General features: G+C 33.3%; 2 protein-coding genes across 4 annotated transcripts in view; both read left to right on the top strand.

The window, feature by feature from the left end:
- LOC11443014 (serine/threonine-protein kinase ATM) overlaps positions 1-3028 on the top strand; it is a 67296-nt gene extending 64268 nt beyond the window's left edge. For both annotated transcript variants that reach the window (XM_003601220.4, XM_039831489.1), the window contains 7 exons: positions 40-86; positions 259-358; positions 814-945; positions 1445-1579; positions 1665-1730; positions 1904-2047; positions 2700-3028. In XM_003601220.4, coding sequence (XP_003601268.2) covers positions 40-86; positions 259-358; positions 814-945; positions 1445-1579; positions 1665-1730; positions 1904-2047; positions 2700-2777 — 702 coding nt within the window. In that variant the 3' untranslated portion in view covers positions 2778-3028. The remainder of the gene's footprint in view (positions 1-39; positions 87-258; positions 359-813; positions 946-1444; positions 1580-1664; positions 1731-1903; positions 2048-2699) is intronic.
- Positions 3029-6757: 3729 nt separating this feature from the next.
- LOC11431728 (probable inactive poly [ADP-ribose] polymerase SRO2) lies at positions 6758-10293 on the top strand. Of its 2 annotated transcripts, none has more exons than XM_039831490.1 (5): positions 6758-7516; positions 8458-8696; positions 8804-8931; positions 9039-9134; positions 9980-10293. In XM_039831490.1, exons 1-5 carry the CDS (start codon positions 7047-7049, stop codon positions 10025-10027), a joined length of 981 nt encoding a protein of 326 aa, XP_039687424.1. In that variant the 5' UTR covers positions 6758-7046; the 3' UTR covers positions 10028-10293. The 2 variants fall into 2 exon arrangements, with proteins under 2 accessions (XP_039687424.1, XP_003601269.1); XM_003601221.4 differs by having other exon boundaries at positions 6759-7516; positions 8801-8931.
- The last annotated feature ends 11352 nt before the right edge of the window (positions 10294-21645 follow it).

A 21645-nucleotide genomic window follows, 5' to 3' on the forward strand; every position in this document is an offset into this window, starting at 1 on the left:
TACCAAGTAGAATAGTAATACAGTGATGATTTTTGATAGGAAAGGGACAAGCGCAAAGCATTTCAGGAAGTTTGCAGGAATTTCAGGTTTATTTCCTGTGAAGAGTTATTATAATTGGTCGTTAGGATTTAGTATTGAGTATATGGGCTCCAGGCAACATGTTTTACAATCTTCTCATGTCTCTTCTTCTCTATTCACTCTCTTTTAAAGGACTGTGAAGTCATAGTCAAGTTAGCTTGATCATATTGTCTTTTGCAGGCCTGTCATGCATTTCTTTTTCTTGGAGAGGTTTCTACACCCAGCTGAGTGGTTTGACAAGAGACTTGCGTATACCCGAAGTGTTGCTGCTAGTTCTATGGTAAGTGCCTTCTACTTTTCCATGCATGCTTATTTTTTCAGTATTGGATCCACCCTTGATCGAATTGAAGTGTCAGTGCTCTTTGTCCAAGTAAAGTGTCCCATTCAACAACACTAACATGATTCAATTTAAGTCCTTTTCCAGTGCACTGGTTGAAGTTTTTATTTTCCCAATTTTTTAAGCAAACATCTAGCCTTCATAGTGTAGCTAGGTTGCACTGAATACAGCTCTGACTTCTAAACTAACCCTTCATTAGTTCTATTTTCTTTCAGAATATTTTCTAATTATTTTCTATCTGAAATATGATCATTCAGAATAATTATTTTCTAATTATTTTCTTTCTGAATATATTCTAATTATATTTTTATCTAATTTCAGAATATTTTCTAATTATTTTCTATCAGAAATATCTCATTCTCAGGCCTTGGTATATTTATTCATTGATTGATATTCAGGTTGGTTATATTGTTGGCCTTGGAGATCGACATTCAATGAATATTTTAATTGATCAGACCACTGCAGAGGTTGTTCACATTGATCTTGGTGTTGCTTTTGAACAAGGCTTGATGCTTAAGACCCCAGAACGGGTATGTCTTTGATAATCCTTCATTAATGATCTAGAAAGCTTGCATGTATTATTATAGAACTCATAAAATTATTATAGAATCAAAACAGAGACTAGGATGAACTAACAAAGAATATAGTTCACCACGAATCTTTAGTTGACACCACTGAATAGCAATGAACAATTGATCGTATGAGGTTTCTTATTGGCTACTGAAAGGAATATGTAATTTCAAATTTGCAAATTAGGTTAGTTTTCCATCTCCAGCCAGTGTTAATGAAACTAGTGAAAGAGAAACCCTAAAATGGGACACTGATCAGAAAGAGAAGTAGTTGTAACTAGAAATAGAGAACCCTAAATACTCCCAAATATGTTTGAGGCTTGTGCCTGTGCTCCATTACTGCAGATGACCTTGTGACCATGAGGGACTTTGCAACCTCTATCACAACTAGGATGTTAACTGTCCAATGTCAACTTTGCTGCCTCATTTACATTGTTGATATCTTCTCTATGTGCTGCAGGTTCCATTTAGGCTCACAAGAGACATAATTGATGGAATGGGTGTAACTGGTGTAGAGGGGGTTTTCCGAAGATGTTGCGAGAAAACTCTCTCTGTTATGCGGACAAACAAAGAGGCATTACTGACAATTGTGGAAGTAATCATACTTCACTCAAATTTATATTGAACGAATTGAGCCTATTAATTTCTTTTTATTTTCATAATCAATGTGTCTTTTGTAGGTATTCATCCATGATCCTCTTTATAAGTGGGCTCTATCTCCTCTGAAAGCTTTGCAGCGTCAAAAGGTATTCTAAATCCTCAAAAGTTAGTTTCATTATTTAGCCTTTGAAACAAAAAGAATCCTTTTGTCCGGCATATCTTATGGAATTTGGTGGCATGGCAACCCCATTCGGCGAAGTTTGTTCATCTTGCATTATTTGATTTATCCCCATTGATCTTTTTCCTCTTTTCTCCACAGGAAATGGACGTTGATTTGGATACAGGTTTGGAGGAACCTCAAAACGAGTATGAAGGAAATAAGGATGCTGCACGTGCACTTTTACGTGTAAAGCAAAAGCTGGATGGGTATGAAGATGGTGAAATGCGAAGTATCCATGGACAGGTGTTTTATTGATATATCCCTTGCCAAATTAGTGTATTGATTACGCATGTTTCTTCTATATTGTTGTTTGGCTGATAAAATGGGTCAGCCTTCAGAATTCAGATAGTATGCATTAGTATTTCTTTCCCAGTTATTCTAAATTGAAAGTTGGAAACTTGGAAACATAAGGTTGTATACATTATATTTAAGTACGGCCAATTCTATAGTGCACAAGTGAGACAAATTTTGCATCATGCACGAGCTAATTTCTACCATTGGATCGATTCCAATAAAATAAATTAAATATGATGTGACTTTTTGATCCAATGGTGGAAAAGACACTTGTGCATGATGCAATATCATTTTGCTTGTGCATGTTAGACAAAACTTTCGAGTACTTGTATATATGGCCACATATGTCCAATAGTATTTCTAAAAGAGAGCTGCATATGCATATTAGACTAGACGACTACTCATACGGTCATACCAACCAGGTACTTCCATTACACTGGTGATTGCCATAAATTTATAATTACCATCCTTAACCATGGGTGTTACCTGGGGGGATAAATGAAATATAATTTTACATGCCATGGGGGGCGAATAAATGAAATATAATTTTACATGTTCAAATATCTCATGGGAAAATATAATTGTGGTATTCCATTTGCAGGTACAACAACTCATCCAAGATGCAATCGATTCTGATCGATTGTGCCAAATGTTTCCTGGTTGGGGAGCTTGGTTATGACACTCCTTTTTTCCTTGTAGAGTTATCTTGTATAGGCGGCTTATATTCATGTCGGTCTTTTTTCCTTCGAATTGTATAATAAACTTTCATTTTTTATTTTTTTTGTTTCTTGTGTTTATATAAGGCCTTCCATTCATTGATTCGTTTGCAATAAAATTGGAGACTAGCTAGAGCTTCCCTAGTAGGCTTGTGAACAACATTATTTGTTTGTCTCCAAATAAAACTTGCTCTAAAGTTTGAAAAAGGAGAAATGAGATCAGTACACTCCTAAATAATAAGACCAAATGAAATTCACTTGGGTGGTTTGGTGGTGTTGGTTTGAGATCTTGGAGTGTGTTCATCTCAAGATTTCAGATTCAATTTTCCCCAATGCCAATTTCGATGTACTAGTTTAACTTTATAAAAAATAAAATTAAACCAAATGATGCAATGTCATGATTTGGATGATTTATACTATAAATTCCTAATTTGCGATCAACTATGAATCTCGGATACGTTGTACGGGTGCAGATATGATACAATTTGGGAACGTGGTTATGAAGATATGACTAGATATGTTAACATTTTTAGACTAAAATTTGTATGCATGTAAAATACTTTGAAAAAAAAATAAGGATTGATTACTCTTTGTAATTATATTATTGTAAAAGTCATAATTTTTAAGAAATAATACATGTTATCAAAATAAAATAAAATAAAAAGTGTAAGGTTTTTGTATAAATCATATTATATTTCCTAGGATATCAACATAAACATCATTTAAAAAAGCCAGTGTAATGTTGTTTAATTCGATCCAATCTCGTCCTCGTGTATCTTTATCAAATCTCGTCCTCGTCTATCGTCTGCTTGTTTCATTCCTTTCTTTATTCTTTGCTTCGGCCTCTATAGTAAAGCCATAGTTTTAAGAACCGGCAGGTCGAAACGGTCTAACCTGGAATCGGTGGGTATGCCGGTTCGAGTCAAGCATCAAATCGAATATGTAATTAAACCGGTGGAAATCGGTTAAATTTGCTAAAAACCAGTTTAAATCGGTGACTGGGCTGGTTTTTGAAACGAACCCGGTTCAATATTTTTTTTATTTTCTTAATTAGTCATTAATAAGATTAATGAGTATTAAACCTTACATAATTGATGTCAATTATTCACGGTTTAAGCACTAATTCACACTTATTTCGATTTACATGCTTGCTACAATAAATGCTGATTTAAGTTTTGATAATTTTTTTGAAAAAACCATTTTATGAAAAGTCGAGGACAGTAGTAATCGAACCTTGGACAATGAAATGAATATCTAAGAACCTTGTTCGTGTTATCAAATGAAATAGATATAAGTATATTATATCTTCATTTTTTAAAAAGAAAGAACACGTCATTTTTTTCTCATAAAAAGAGCTCATCATTATTAAATATAATACCTACACAAATACATATCATTTCTCCCCTAAAAAAAAATATACACATCATACATTTTTTTTGGAAAATGTACATATTATATTAATATTAATATATATGTAAAACAAAATCTATTTCCTTGTCAACAAAATATAACTATACTCTTTAAAAAATTATAGATATACATATTAATATAAATATTACATGTCACTTTTTTAGTTTTTAAGTGGCCGGGTCATCGGTTCAATCCAATTTAATCTAGTTAAATACATATAAAAATTTAATCGTAAGACCGAGTCAACTTATCGAGTTATTTGGTTTAATTCGGTTCAGTCATGCGGTTCAACCAGTGACCCAATGGTTCGACCATTAACTCACTGACCCAGTACCCATGCCGAGTCGATGACCGAGCCGAGTTTTAAAACTATGAGTAAAGCGGGATAAAATCAGCTCTGAGGGGGCCCACCTCCCACTCCCACCCGTAAGTTTGATCATTTTGTCTTTATCTCTCTCTTAACTAATTATTCTCTTATCTCTCTTAGTTAATTATTCTTTTTCATCAAAATAATTCATTTTAATCATTCACTTATCAATTATATACATCAAAATCATAAAAACTTAATGTCACCTATGTATTTTTCGTTGTATTCTCAACTCACGTTTTTCTTTCATTCCATACAATGAATTAAAAAATGAGAAGAAAAACAAAATTAGCTTTTATCCTTTCAATTTTATTTTAGCAAGTAATTAAAACAATATTTTAGCAAGTAATCAAACTGATCGTACCTGATAAGAAGGTGATTAACGGTACAGTTTTGTACGGTGGTTGAGTGGTGATTGTTAGCCTCAATGTTGACTGGAACGGCAAGGGTGGGGGTGGGGAGGAAAATGTACTTGCAGACACTCCGACGATCAAGTCAGTATGAGATCAAAATGGGGGGTTTTGAGAGTAGAAAGATTCTAACCTTGAGACTTCTAAGAGTCCTATATACAAAGAGGTGGGATTTTGCAAAGCCGTTGTAAGGCACATGTAGGGCTCGGCGGTTACGAATTCATGGTAGTAGTAACCATTGAGGAGAGATTTGCGGGAGCCATGATTGCAACTGTTATTGCTTAGTTTGAACAGGTCTTGGTTGCTCTTAACACCCCCTCACGGAAAAGGGATGTGTTGCGAGTAATTTACCGAATGTATAATTTGGGTTTATTTTATATTAAACCAAACTAAATGGGGCTAAACTGTTTGCTCGGTCCAAAATACAAACAAAATCTTAAAAAAAAAAATATTTATATTTACAATTTTGCGTGCAATTTATATTTTTAGTACTCTGAGGTTATTCACATCAATTATTTAAATACAATTATATTACTCTCTCAGTCCCTATATGTAAGCATCTTTTTTTTTTCACATTTCTTAAGAAAAGTAGTTAACGCTTTAATGTGTCTATTTTGTGTGTTAATATTACCAAATTGTCATTTGCTTGTATGTGTATTAAATTTGACTTTTTATATTTCAATACAAGTTAGTAGTATTAATTATGGGTATGTTTAGGATAAAATAATAAATGCATCTAATAATTTGAAAAGAGATTTATATTTAAGAACAACTTTTTAGTCAAACGAGAGGGACAAAGGGAGTATAATAGTATCAAAATACCTTAAATTTTAGGCTTAACTACATTTTTCAACTCCAATTTCACTATAATTTAGATACAGTGAAAATAGAGTTGAAACTAACTTTTTTAATGAGGTTTCTTATAAATTCTTGAGTGTTGATCACCTCTTATAATCAAAGTGTATGCTATGTCATTGAAAATACGGCAAATCACCATTTTTAAGTACAAAAATTCGGTAGAGGATCAAAACTGGATAATTTTAATATAGGGGATCATCTCCGTAAATAAGTGAAAATAGGGGGACTAAAACTATTATTAAGGTAAAAAAAATTCATTGATTGTTTTTAAATTTTCATTGTAATGACTAAAATTCTCAAAATGTAATTGAAAAACGAAAGTTAAGCATAATTTTTCATGGAAAAAGTCAAAAATATCTTAAACTTTAAAAATCAATTATTTTAAAATAAAAATATTAAAAGTATATTATATTTGTATCAGAAAGCCTTAATTTTTTTCATTGACTGTTTTATAAATTTTAATTGAAATGAGTAAAATACTCAGAATATAATTGGAAAAATAAAAAGTTAAATATATATTCTTTCACGGAAAAAAAATTAAAAATATCTTAAACTTTCAAAATAAAAATAAAAAAAGTTAAACCCGTTTGCTTGAAGAACTTCCGGGTCTAAAAAAGGGAATGGTGTGCGGTCTCGCTTTCTTGCGATCCAAGATACCAAATCATAAACTGAAACTTGGTTAAAAGAATTGCTTGCTTGTGTTGTGGTATTTGTCACCGACCCAATCCAATCAACTTATAGTAGTTGTTTTTAACTTTTAATACTAACAAATCAAAAATAGTAGTTTTGATAAAATAATAAATTATTGAACAAGTTACATGAAGACACGTGAGGAAGAAGACAAAATAATGTAAATATAGAAATAGTATAACTGCCCTATTCCCCATATTGCATCTTTGTGCTGGTGCCGCCATTCATTCTTAAAACAACCAGCGCCCCTCTGTGCACCGCCCATCGCAAACTCCCATTCCCTGTTTCATCAAACCATCTTTCTCTTATTCCTATAACTACACTCTTTCTCATCATGTCTCAAAACTACTACTTATAACCGAATCTTTAAAATTAAAACCTAATCATATATTTCTTTTCGTACGCGCCAAGTTTTATTTCCATTACTATAAATAACACACGCACTCTTTTATTTCTTTTCTAATTCCACTTTTCAACCAAAGAAAAGAATATTCACTATGGAATTCGCTCAACAACAAGAGCAATGGGATCATGGTGCCAGCATCGGTGAAGACTCCTCCACCGTTTCCGACTGCGAAAGCGGTGTTTCCGCCACCACCACTGGCGAAGAACAAAGACAACGACGACAAAATTCTGATTCGTTTTTAGTTTGGTTAGGAGAAGGTGACTCTGTTTATGACCTACTAAAGACGAGGTTCCTTCATGGCTTGGGCGCTCTTTCGAGCAAAGCTGAGATTCTTGCTATTCAAAGAAACGCATGTTCTGACGCCGTTTCACAGGCGCGGCTTCGATCCTTTCTTGTTTATGCAGAAGCTGTTTCCAAACTTCGCGGTGGAGATTCGAATGTGAAATATGCTTGGTATGGGAGTTCTGGTGAGAATGACGTTAGAGGCATTCTATCAAACGGGTTCAGTCATGTCCATGGGAATAGCATCTGCCTCTCTCCAGATGATTCTCCTCTCCAAAGGTTAGTTCTTTAATATCCAATGTTTTTTTTTTTTTTTTTTTTCTGTATCGATGTCCAATGTTAACTATTATTAGTCAATTGAAGTTGTATTTGTATTTGTATTTGAATTTAGGTTAGTTTGAGTAGCATAAGTAATTATGTGACTGTGTATACGCTATTTCTATGTTAAACTGTTTAGATAAGTTATAAGTTATTTTCATAAGCTATTCCAACCGAGTTATAGAAATAAGGCGTAAAATGTTTATGGACATTCCATAAGGTCTCTCAAAATGTCTACTGTATGTTTGGTTCCACTCTTAGAATTGATTTTGCCATTTTGGTTGTTGTTGAGGATAATTGATTCTACATGAAGCTAGGATTTGTAGCTTTTAATTATAGAATTGATTTTCATACAGTTCAACTCACTTTTTACATGAATGTATCCAAACACATACCACTTTTAGTCCGGAACTAAAATCAATTCTACAAAATCAATTCTATCAAAATTAATTCTCCACACCGCACGGCCAAACATACGCTTAATGTATGTTTGGTTTCACTTCTGGAGGGACCAAAATTGGATTCTAGAGATGTAGAACTGTTTCTCACATGTTTGATGGCTCTCGAGTAGAATTGATTTTGCCTCAAGAATTGATTCTACTTGGAGCTAGAAATTCGAGCTTTTGATTCTAGAATTGATTTTAACACTCAAATATTATTGTTCAACTCACTTTTATATCCAAACATAAAGCACTTTATCTTCAACTCACTTTTAGTTAGAATCAATCCACTCAAAATCAATTTTGTGGATGTGAACCATACATACACTTATTGTTCAATTCACTCACTAGTGCTTATATTAGATAAATTCAAATAATTCAAATTAAACAAGCTACAATTTTAGTCAAAATAAAACATGTTTCTATGTATATTGATGAGTTTTGAAATTTGTTTTTGTGTAGTGTAAAAAGTTGTGCTGTTGGAAGAGATGGCGTCAGGCATTTGATACTGTGCAGGGTTATTTTGGGAAGAACTGAGATTGTGCAAGCTGACACAAAACAATGTTATCCAAGTTGTGCGGATTATGATTCTGGGGTTGATAGTTTTTCAGCTCCAACTAAGTACATGATTTGGAGTAGTAGAATGAATACTCATGTTTGGCCTGCATATGTTTTAAGCTTCAAGGTTTCTTCTTTGAAAGGTTTGTGTTTGTGCTGTATGTTTTTAACATTTTATTGATGTGTTTTTCTTAATGTTGTTTTATGAATTTAGTCATTGATGTGTTTTTTTTATTGTTTTTTGTAGCGGTTGAGATTGAAGGATATGGGAGACCAACTTCACCTTCGGTGCCTTTTCCGACTTTGATTTCTATGCTTTCCAAGGTTTCGCCGCAACTTGATATTGCCCTGATTTGCAAGTTCTATAAAGCTAGAAAGGTAAGTGTTGGTTTTGCTTCCTACTTGCATATTGGTTTAAGAGTCTTGATATTGTTGTTTTGTTTGTTTTTTTCTTTGTTGTTGATCACTTGCTCTATTTCTTGCAGGAAAAGAAGATTTCCCGACATGAATTGATAGAAAAAGTGAGACAAATTGCAGGAGACAAGTTGCTGTTTTCAATCATTAAGTATTATAGAGCCAAGGTACAACTAGTTTCATTCTGATTATTTTGATCTCTTTTAATTTTAAGGTTCTATTTGAGGTAGTGATGCTTAAAAAAATGGCAAACATCAGCGGCACTCTTGTTGTGTAAATTAATATCTATGAATACTATTACTATGTTGGTTCAAATAACATTCTGATCAGTATTCTTATGCATTGGCCTTGTACATTAGAATTCTTAATAATCACTTCTTGAATTACATATTTACTTTTGTTGGTTTTTTCTTAATAGACACAGTCATCTGTCATTGTATTAGAAAATTTTAAAAATAGAAGAATGAACTGTTGGAAATACGACATTTGATCCAGATATAAGATATGTGGAATATACTGCTATGTTGTTCATACTTGAGGGTTGCTCTGGAAACCCCCAAAAGTGCATCTAGTTTCTGTGTTTTAAATACCTACAAGTCCCCTAAAAAGACATAGGATGAAGAGTTCAATTCAAAACACTTTGTTTTGACTTAAATCCATGATGAGTTCAATTCAAAACACTAGTCTATTAAGTACAAGAGCTTCATAGCTTAAGTACCAGATTGAGCATTTTTGTATAGTCAAAGTAAGACTCATCATAAGCAACACATAGTCATTCTAGCTAGTGAATCATATCCGTTGGAAAAATCACTCTACTTAGTAAGTCAAAAGGACAAAGCTATTGGATGAATAACAAATAGTTAGCATCGTAATCTATAATCTCTTGAAGCAAAAGTATCTTTTTGTTCTTCCCTTTTCTTTTTTTCCTTCGAGCATGTCTGCTATTGTCTATGTAATAATTGATTGCCTATTCTAGCTTTAGTCTAATTCGGTGAATTTGTTTGTGTTTCAGAAAAAACCTACAAGTTTTCAGCAAGCAAGGTCAAAGAATGGCAACTAGCAACGCAGATAGGATGAGTTCCTTCATGAGCTTTATTTTTGACGCACACAAAGCTTTAACTTTGAGGAGCAATAAGTTTAGAAGAATTAGCGCATAGATAGCAAAGGAATTTTCTTTATTTTTCAGTTTTACTAGTTGGAATGATGTCCTCAGCATATAGATTTTGTTTTGCCTCTTTTTGACTAAATAGTTTTCTTCTGTGGTAAATGCTTCTCAAAAGCAGTAGCTATAACTAATGGAAAATACGATAAGAGTAGTGATTAAAAGGTAGTAGTGATACACTTGAATGCTAATTCAAACATAGAACATGACATACTGACCCGTCGATGGTAATTTGAGAAAATAAAATTGATTGAATGTAACCACATTCATCGTATTAGATACTAAACACTTTAAATCTAAGATGTTGATGCTGCATAGCTATAGTGCTATGTGTTGAGAAAAAGCTGCAGTAGTACCCACTTTGCTCCCTTTTTCAATTGTTGTCCTCTTGCTCGTTGATGGAGGGTGGGGTTATGTCTCCAACGGCTAGGGAGTGGTAAATTAGTATTTAGTACTGGACTTGAATTTCCCAACCACTTAGTGAGGCATGTCTCATATTTTGTCTAGAAAATGTAATTGAATAATGCACCCTCCGTAGACAAAACATAAGAAAATAAATATTGTTTCCCTTAATAAAAAAATATACTATTTTGTTACAAATAATTGTCTCTCTTTAAGGAAGTGTATATTCGACTAGCCGGAAAGTGTTTTAATGTAGCTCAAAGTAGACGCCAAATGTTCCATATTGGTCGGGTGATAGTGTTTAGGTAGAAAGAATGCATTTCTTCTTCTCGAGGGTTGTCTGACTTTTAAACTGAACGAGGTCTCCCCTTTTCTGGTGTGGATCATGTTGGGGGTGTTGATGCTTCGCAGCTAGGTTAGGTTAAATCAGCCTTTTCTTGGCCAAGTATTATGCTCGAGTTTTGCCCAATTTCCGTGTCATTAGGTTTGACTGGGTATTAAATATAATGATTCGAGTATATGAGGGTAGGCTTATCAATGTAAGAGATGCCAAAGGAAGTTCAGTTTTACTCAGCCTAGGTGATGAGCATTTTCATTGAAATACTAAATTGTTGTTTGCAAAAGTAGTAAATTGAGTTACTGTACCCACATGGATTTCAACGATATTATATCGATCAACAAAATTTATAATCTTAAAGTTGCAAGTTTATAAAGTGATAATTTAAGAGTAAACAAAGTAAGCGATAGAAAATTATTCCAAACGAAAAGTAATGCGTGTGAGCGTGGGCGTGTGTTTTCCTTATTAATGTATTTGTAGTTTCACTCTGTTGGTAGTAATTCCTTAGTAAAGATATTCTAAGCTCCTTCCCTAAGTAATTCCTTGATTAGTTAACAAACGATCTGATACTAAGATGATGATTAAAAAGGAATCAATACATGCATCAAACTCTATTCCTAGTAACAAAATTCATTAGGCAATTCAATTCAAATATAAACTTTGAAAATATTTTTCAATCAAACTCTAAATCACAAATCAAGATATGAGTAATCAAAACTTATCAAGCATTAGGAACCAGGGGCGGTTCCCTTCATGGGGTAGAAAAAATATTCTTGAATTGGTTGGTATATATTTATATTTAGCTACCTCAAATAATAAATATTGAGCTACTCTAAATAAGTTTGGTTGTCGAAAATTAACATAAATAAGAAAGTGAAAAAGTACTACATCATTGATAGATTTATTTGTATTGAATTGTTAGTTTTAATCAGAGAAAATTTCAACAACAATAGTGAGAAACAAATGAAATAGATAATAAGTTCTTACAAATAACCTATTGTTTACATTGAAAAGACGTTAGTAATCTTTTATTAAACAATCAATTATGGATAAAATTGACTTCTTAAAACATGTTTTAATAACCTATTATGAATCAATTAAGTTTTAGATTAAATTTATTTTTAGTATCTACAACACTCGCAATTTTGAAGTTAAGTTCCTAACATTTTGTTTTATTTTAGTCCTTAATTTATTGTTATAAAGATTAATGCAAGATTAAAAACACTTTTTTTTGTAAAATTATAAAAAGATGAGACAAAAATTGAATAAAATTTTTGTAAGGATTAAACCTATAAAATTATAATTTATGGGACAACAAATATATTTTATCCTTAAATTTTATATGCTAATTTTAAAAATAATTTTATTTGTTTATGGCCCCTGCGTAGAATTTTCTCTAACTTCGCTGCTGTTAGAAACATAAGAGAATCATTCATTTTAGTTTCTCCTCTCCAAAATTCCTCCTTTTTCATCAATCCATCATTTATAGTGTTCTACTTCTGTCGAAACAACGTGATTCTTAGGTGAATTTTTCTTAGCTTCACAAATAAATGCATATGAGTAACTTTTTTATTTAGAATCCTTAAGACATTAGTTAATAAGATCTATATTATAATAGTAAATTAAGCAATAATTTGTCTGTAAAATCAAATTCTACTGACAATGTTGTAATTGCACGTAGTATAAACATTTTTTTGCGGTTACTTGAATTCAAAGCCATAATTCCGTGTGTAAGAGTTTTCACTTGGTGTATATATATCACTCCAATCACATCACATATCCAATAAATTATTTGAAAGGTCCAGTAACCTTTTTCTTGAGGGGGGAAAAAATTACTATCCTCTAAAAAATAAGATCTGCGTTGCCGTATTATTCTCCTTTTAAGAATTCCGTTCATTTTTCAAATGGATCCGCTCATTCTTAAAGTAAATGACCGAAATATTCCTATGCAAGTTAACATGCGATACGTAACTTAAATGACATAGCGCATGTTAACTTGCGTTAAGTATTATTTTCGTTCAAAACCCAGCAGGCAACCACAAAGCTCTATTTTTTCTTTCCCTCCACCTCCAAAAATCCCAAAAGTGCGAAATTTTGGGTAAAAATCTTTAATCCAAATCATTGCAAATCGTCAGAAACAAGTTTCTACGCTCATCAAGTATCAAAGAATAGGTAATGTATTGTCAAAACTTTTTCATTTTTGTTGGTTTTGCTGATAGTTTCGTTTTTCATTTCAGTAGGTGTAGGGCTCAGCGTGAGTTAACTCACGCTAGTTGTAAGGGCAACGTGACTTAAGTTGCGAAGGTAGATAGCACTAGCGTGAGTTAATTCACGCTACTGACAGTAGCCCAGAATTTGAAATTTTGCGCCACTTTTTTTATTTTCTTTGCTTGCGCACAAGTCACTTATTTATTTATTTTATTTTATTTTTATTGAGTAGACATTGAGTGACATGGTTGAAAATGTGGCGGAGGATGGCGTTGAAGTGAAACCGGGCAAAAATAAAGCTACCGGCGTAGGCGTAGGTTCCAGCGAAGGCAAACCAACCAATGATGTGAAGTTTAAAGTGAAAATTCTTTTTCAAGTTGAAGCTCACATAGTTCACAACCAAGCAAAACCGGTACCTACCGGTAACTTTGAAGAGAAGCCTAAACCGGTACCTACCGGTGTTCGTGTTATTCAAGTAAACACCGGATCATTTTTTACAACAAATGAAAGATGGAAAGATCGAGAAGAATTACTTGGTTGGATTCATCGACAAGCGGCTAGGGCTGGATTTACTATTTCTACAGATAAATCTAGTACAATAGTGTCATACATGACGATGCAATGTGAGAGGAGTGGTGAATACAAGCCACCTAAGACGAGGAAGAAACTGAAGTTTGAAGGCACAGGCTCAAGGAAGTGTAATTGTCTGTTTAAGTTGAAATGCTTCTTTGAAAAAAAAACACAAGAATGGTGGATTGCAATGTTTTGTGGAGTTCATAATCATGACTTGGCGTCAAATTTATCCGGCCAGCTTCTTGCGGGTCGACTAAAAGGAGAGGAGAAGCAAAGAGTTATCGACATGACAAAGAGCTTGGCAAAGCCTAGGAATATTCTCACGGATTTGAAGGAAAGAAACAAAGAAAGTGTGACACTCATCAAGCAAGTGTATAATGCACGAGCTAGATGGCGCAAGGGGCAAAGAGAGGACAAGACCGAGTTGCAATACTTGATTACAAGGTTGGAGGAGAATCAATATGTCTACTTCACAAGAGCTAATAGCGAGGAAACCATACTTGTAACGCCCTATTTTATTATTTATTTATTTTATTGAGTTTAGATGTCTTTTTATAATTTAGTCGATTTATTTTGATGAGTAATATTTTGTTATGTTATAGTAAAATATATTATGTTATTTGGTGTGGAAATATATATGTTATGTGATGTAGAAATATTTTTTGTATTTGGTGTAGAAATATATATGTTATCTGGTGTAATTCTAATTCTAAGTTGTATAATTTTGAAATTGAGTTTAGCATGTTGTAGGTTGTAGTTATGGAAATTTGGGAATTAGGTTTTGAAGTTGTAATTTTTCTTTTATTTATTTTTTTTTGTTTTGAAGTTGTAATTGGTTGTTAATATAGTAGAAAATCCGTTGAATTTGTGTAGAATTGATGTTCAGATCATGGGTTATTTTTACTGCAATGTTTTATATAATTTTGAGTGCCTTAACATGTATAGAAATGGTTAGACAAGTTTTTGGATCAAATTTGGGCATAGGGAAGTTAAAATTGGGATTTTGGGGGTGAAAAGTGGGTTTTTCCCGAGTTGCATCCTGACAGCACATCCTGTTTCATGTTCTTACGTCTTTTTCACACGTTTCTGTTTTGAATTGGCCTTTGGTGTAAACATGAAAGTTGTAGATAATTGAGTTAGCTTTCCAGTGGCTTTGGTTTGACGTGAAAATTATTTTTGGTTCTTGAGATATGATGAAAATACTCCCATGAGGTCTTAGTGAAATCTTATGAAAATTCAGCATAACCGTTTCTAAGTTAATCCAAAACTTAAGGAATAATTCAAACCTCAAAACTAGAAGTACTATGAGTTCAACTAGGGTGTTTAAGAGTATTTAACCTATGTTGTGATGGATCTAATTTGGTTTGACGTGAATATCTTTGTTGGATAATTTGAAATACATATATTATGTGAATGTTGTTGTTGAACAATTTGAGTTACATATATTTATGTGGAAAAAGTATGATATAGAAAATAATGTTGTTATATCATTCAAGTTGTTATTATTAATGATGCTATGTTGTGAAGTTGTTGTATGTTGTTGTCTCTGCTGTATTGATTATTAAATCATTAAGTTGCATATGTTGGTCAAGTTGTTAAAGTTGTAAGTTGTTGTCAATGTCGTTAAAGTTATAAGTTGTTGTCGATGTCATTGAAGTTGTTGGTTGTCGTTGCATTAGTTGTTGAGTCCATGCATACTCATTTACGTTGAGGGCCTGATGCCCTGTGAGCTTTTGCTCTTTAAGTTGAGGGCTTGATGCCCTGGGAGTGTATTTATGCTCAATACGTTGAGGGCTTGATGCCCTGTGAGCTTTTGCTCTTTAAGTTGAGGGCTTGATGCCCTGGGAGTGTATTTATGCTCAATATGTTGGGGGCTTGATGCCCTAGATTGGTACCACATGCATGATTCAGTTGTCGTAGTTGCATTTGTCGAGATGATGTCGTTGTTGTTGCATTGTCGAGTGGATGTCGTTAATGTTGCATTGTCGTTGTCATTAAGTTATCATTTATCAATAAGTTGTTAACGATGAACTATGTGAAGTATTAATATTTATTAATCGTTGTTGTTTATGTTGTTATATAATGATGTCTATGATGTGATGATTATGTTGTTATATGATGTTGTTTATTATTGGTGGATTATTGTATGAATGTATATGATGTTAATGATGATCAGAAGTTGATTGATGATTTAATGAAGTACTATATGAAGAATTATTATTATTAATTGATGATGGTTAAGTTGTTAAATGCAATTGATGAATTATATGTTTATTATTATTGAATGTGAAATCTCACCCCTTCTGCTTGGAAATGTTGCCTTTACAATTGGGTAACTTGCAGGTAATCAAGGTTATCTGTTGAAGTGAGTGACTCTCTCACGTGTCGTCTTAGGGTCGCTCTGATACGTAACGGGATGGGGGATTCTTGTTTGTTTTCCATGTGTTACGTATTTATTATGAATTTATGTTGAAGATTTGTCTATAGTGGATTTTAATAAGTCATTTAAGTTGAGGCCATTGTGTCATTACGTTGTTTAATTAATGTTTTCTGCTGCATTGAGATTTAAATTGATGACATGAGTTGATTGAAACAAATAGTAATTTTACTATATTTATATTTGAAAGAAGTGCATCATCCTGTTTTAGTTGTTTACTCTGATTTATGCAAAAAAATTCAAGTTGGGAAAACGAGGTGTTACAATACTTGAAGATTTGTTCTTTGCTCACCCGAAATCAATTGATATGCTCAACATTTTTCCCACTGTTTTGGTCATAGACTCCACCTACAAAACCAATACCTACCAAATGCCTTTATTTGAGATTGTTGGTGTCACCTCTACCAAATTGACTTATTCGGTTACATTTGCAATTCTTTCCTTTGAAAAAGAGAATAACTTCATATGGACACTTGAGATGTTGGTTGGTCTTTTGACCTCAAAAAACAACATGCCTAAGGTGATTGTCACCGATAGGGACCCCGCTTTGATGAAAGTCGTTGCTGAAGTTCTCCCTAAAACGGACCATGTACTTTTCTACTTTCATATTGGGAAGAATGTCAAAGGTAGGTGCATCACGGATTGTAGAGTCAATGCCAAGCCAAAGAAAGGAAAAGGCAAAGATGCGAAGGAAGCAGATGATGACAAGCAATGTGAGCTTGTTAAGAAAATTGTGAGGGCTTGGAGAGATGTGGTTAACTCTCCTACGGAGGATTCATTTGCAATTGCATGGTTGACATTCAAAGATGAGGTATGCGGATCGTTTCCATTATTTGTTAAATATGTTGAGCAAACCGTTTTGCCCCTTAAGAAGCATTTTGTGAGGGCATGGACGAATAAATACTTGCATCTAGGGTGTAGAAGTACCAACATTGTTGAATCGGCTCATGCACAATTGAAAAGGTACTTGAGGAGTAGTGTGGGAGACTTGGCATCTTGTTGGGATGAAATTGACAAAATGTTGAAAAACCAATTTGGTGAGATACAAGGGAGTTTTGAGAGGAGCATAACCGTCATGGTACACAAATACAAAAAAAAAAAAAAAAAAAAAAAAAAACAAACAAACTAATTATTCTCGAAGTTGGAGGGGTATGTCTCTAAGGCCGCTTTGGGTTTCATTGATGATGAATTTGAACGCTCTAGGAGATTTGGGTTTGCTAAAGAAGATTATGGTTGTGTGCAAATGGCAACGTTCGGGTTGCCTTGTGCTTGTATTCTTGCCGAGAAGAGAAAGAAAAAATTACCTATTCTTTTGGATGAAATACACCCTCATTGGCGAAGGTTAAGTGTAATTGGAGAAGAGGTTGATGCCAATTTTTCCGTTACGGAGGAATGGGACGGCGTTCAAAAACGTATCAAGAGGGCCCCTTACCAGATGAAACTTTTCATCAAATACAAGTTGCGTGAACTTGGATTTCCGGAGGAAACAATGTTGAAGTCACCTCCGAGAAAATTGGCCACCAAGGGGGCACCTAAAAGGGTGAAGTCTACACCGAAAACGAGGTCCACGGGCCGAATCCCCTCTAGGTGGGAGACTATTGATGCTCAAAATCCCGATTGTCAATGCTCACATGCCAAGAGTAATATTCCAGAGACTAAAGGTTCACGTCTTGGCACTTGGTCCCGCTCACAAAATTCAACTCCTACTTCAAAAAAGGAACCTTATTTGCAAGTACAATACATTTCACAAATTCCAAATCTCATGAGACCTTACATTGAAGACGTTGTGAATGTTAAAGGGGATGGTAATTGTGGTTTTCGAGTCGTAGCTAGGCACATGGAATTGAATGAGGATAGTCATGTTTTGGTTCGTCGTGCACTTATTAATGAGTTGAAAAATCACAAGAGTGACTACTTCCCATTTTATGCTACCAAGAAGCGTTAAGAGATCTTTGATGGTTTACACCCTCCAACGAGTAAAAATGGTGATGCACCACCGGAGAAGTGGTTTACCACTCCGGATATGGGTGGTGCATGTGAGATATATTTCCCAATCCGGAGGGCTCCACCACTTAATCCACATTCCAACATAATGTGCCTTTGCTTAATTTCGAAACACTTTCTTCATGTGAAGTTGAATGAAAATTGTCCGCTACCACCTCCTTCTAAGGAGTGGATGACTCACAAGATTGGTGTGGCAGAGCAATGACTTTTTCAGTTTTTGGATAGACAAGCCGCCTTCGATGAGCTCATGTCTAAGGAGCCGATGCCGCCAAAGAAACCAACAAATGAGCACAATCTTATTAATTTGGACACTTCGGAAAAGCCAGAGCAAGAGATCGAAGTCATGAATGAAGACGAAGAATATGCACTATCACTAGTCTAGTTAGATAGGTTATGACACTTTTGAGTCGGTCGGTGTTCGTCATATTTTTTTGTGGTATTACACCCTGACATATTTTTTGGTGGCCGGTTGTATAATTTTGATATTTATGGCCAATATGTAACTAATATTATATAAATATATGAAATGAATTATTTTGGATCGTTTACGTGTCATTAATTGTGTTTAAATTATTACGGGTCATTACCGGCGAATTTGTGAAATTTGGACCGTTTGGATAGTTTATGTGTGATTACGTGATTGTGAGAAAAACAATGTTTTTGAGTAATTTGGATCGATTATGTCGTATTATCTGATAATCTTGTTAAACTGACATAATTCGGTTAAGTTATAAATGTGGCGTGATTACGGGTCATTCTACACTTTTCAAGTTTCAGTTCTGTTACTGCACTGCATTTATTGCAGTTTCTGATGTCTGCTATGAACGTGAGTTAACTCGCGCTAGTACAAATGTCAACGTGAGTTAACTCACATTACACATTACACTAACGAATGTTAACTTACGCTAAGTTATTCTACAAATATCACTAGCGCATGTTAACCTACGCAACGTATCTTAAGTTACGTTGTAATTTGCACTAGCGCATGTTAACATACGTATGGGCATATCAAGAAGTCTTAGTTCAACTGGCAAAATGCCGAAATTGTTAGGCCGGATGCCATGACCGGGGTTCGAACCCCGGTACCTCCACTTGTGTGTGTGTGAGTTTATAATGGCTTTGTCATTTCATCTATCTACCCAAAAAAAAAACATACGTAGGAGCATTTCGGTCATTTACTTTAGAAATGAACGAATCCATTTAGATAATGAGCAGAATTCATCCTTTAAATCAAGGATTTATTTTAAGCAGCTTGTTATGAAAGCCCCATTCATTTACGAGAAATACTAAAGTGCCTTAAGGCATTAGTTAAGAAGATGTAAAAAGAAAAATATTACATAAAAAATAATGAATGAAAAGTGATGAATTTAAATTTTTAAAAGTTTAAATATTATTGAATCTAATATAAAATTGCTACTTTTAATTTCCTTATCAATCATCACTGACCAACTCAATTCAGCCAGACTAATAAATTAGATATCCTTCTTCCCGTGCTTTTTCTCCAGCATATTCATTGATCCCAGCATATACATAATCGTAATTCACACATATATTTTAAAATTGTTTAAATGATGAGTGTCCTTGTTGAGACCACCTTGGCATGACATCAAAGAGAATGATGTATTAGAGGTTGTAAACCATCAGACAAAATTGCCAAGTGGATGGTTAACATCACGCAACACTCTAAGCAGTGCTATCCACCTCGACCTAGCTATCTCATATCACCCAAATTTATATATTTATCTTTTTGTATTCTTTTGAATGAATTAGCCACTTTCATTGTTCTAACTGTTCAACGTTAATTAGGGGCTTAAACTAATGTTTTGGAATGATATTCTAACAAAAATATATGTGAACATGCCCAACCGATATAGTTAAAAGTTACTATATTTAAGCTAGGAAATTCATTTATGAAGATATACAGATTAATTGCACGTTTACACTAATGTAAAATTTTGATAATGTTACACCACTTACAATATTTTAAATTATAAGATAAGATAAAATATTTGCATGTGAACACGATATTTGTGTGTGCATTTGTCCTCCATATATCCCCACAAGCAAAAACCTTTTTAGGGGGAAAATCCCCAATATATCTTGTGTTCTCCTATTTGACAAATATAATAAGAAGAAATTTTAGGCACCCATTATATTTGGTTGGGTGTTTTGTAGATAAAATTATTTAAATTTATATTCATTTTAAAATAACTACATAAAAAAATGCCATGACATTAAATTATTAGATGATGAGTATGTATCTAATAAAACTCCAAAATATATTGGAGTGTTCGACTTAGAATATTGGGTTTTTGTTTGTGGGGATATCTATCGGATACAAGGCAACTTGTATTATTTTTATGCATGTGTATGCAAATCTCACTCTAGTCTCTATTGATGTCTCCTATATATGCACATATAATGTTGACCTTGTATTACTTGTGGAATAAGTTAATTTGCATATATGTGCCCAACTTAATATTTCTTTTAAAATAATAATCGCAAGATATTTGATGAGGTGTCACAATCGAGAAGATATACAATATTTATGGTCTAATGAGATTTTAAAGCTCATCATGCCGCTTGGAGAAAACAATAATAAGCATTAATTAGTGTTTTCATAATTTTGTTTATATCAAAACTTATTTTCATTGTAACAGTCGATAAATAACTAGAGGACGAATAGAGTCCCTTGGGTGCAGTAGAGCACAAAGGTGACTCCGCTAAGGGGATATTGGTGTGCATGAAATGACTCTAGTGTTCAAGCCAATGAGAGTTTTAGGAGAGTCTGAATGTTACTTGAATAGAAAACGTGCAATTTTTTAAAAATTAAAATTCTTTATAGGTGATGTATAAATGGACTTTGACTCTAAAATGATTATCTATAGCAAACCACATACCGTCATTTGATTGTTATCCTAGGGTCGTGATTTGATCACATAATGTGATCTTATGTGATTTTGAACCAATAGTGTTCAATTAGTTATTAATTGGATACGGATCATTTTCAAGTTGGGCATGATTTTTTGAGTAGAGCAATCTTGGTCCAATCGGAAACACTAATAGTTAATTTTTTTAATATATAGTTGATTAAATAAAAATATTTTAATATATAATTGTGTACTTGAAATATAGTAGAGGCGTAGATTTATCTCTAGCGAAGAAAATCTACGGAAAAAAAAATTAGAGTAAATAGATTTATCTCTTTACCTCGTTTTACCATGAATTTTCAACAAATATAAAAAAGAAAAGTATTAGAACTTCAAAATAATTAAAAATGAATAAAATAATTATGTCTAAAAAATAAAATAAAAAATTATCAATATTGAAAAAATTAATTTACAAGCATATAGAATAGTGTGAGCCACCATATTGCAAAAAATATATTCACAATACTCATGATATCTCTAACATGAGGATCATGCTACTTCCGTTAAAATATTATTAGTAGTTGAAAGTGACAATTATTATGTGACCGAGGGAATATTCAATATCCTTATTTTTCATTCTATTTAAAATTATGTGACTTTCACATAGTTAAAACATTTCATATGG

The sequence above is a fragment of the Medicago truncatula genome, chromosome 3, assembly GCF_003473485.1.
Source record: "Medicago truncatula cultivar Jemalong A17 chromosome 3, MtrunA17r5.0-ANR, whole genome shotgun sequence".
In the NCBI taxonomy this organism is placed as follows: domain Eukaryota; kingdom Viridiplantae; phylum Streptophyta; class Magnoliopsida; order Fabales; family Fabaceae; genus Medicago; species Medicago truncatula.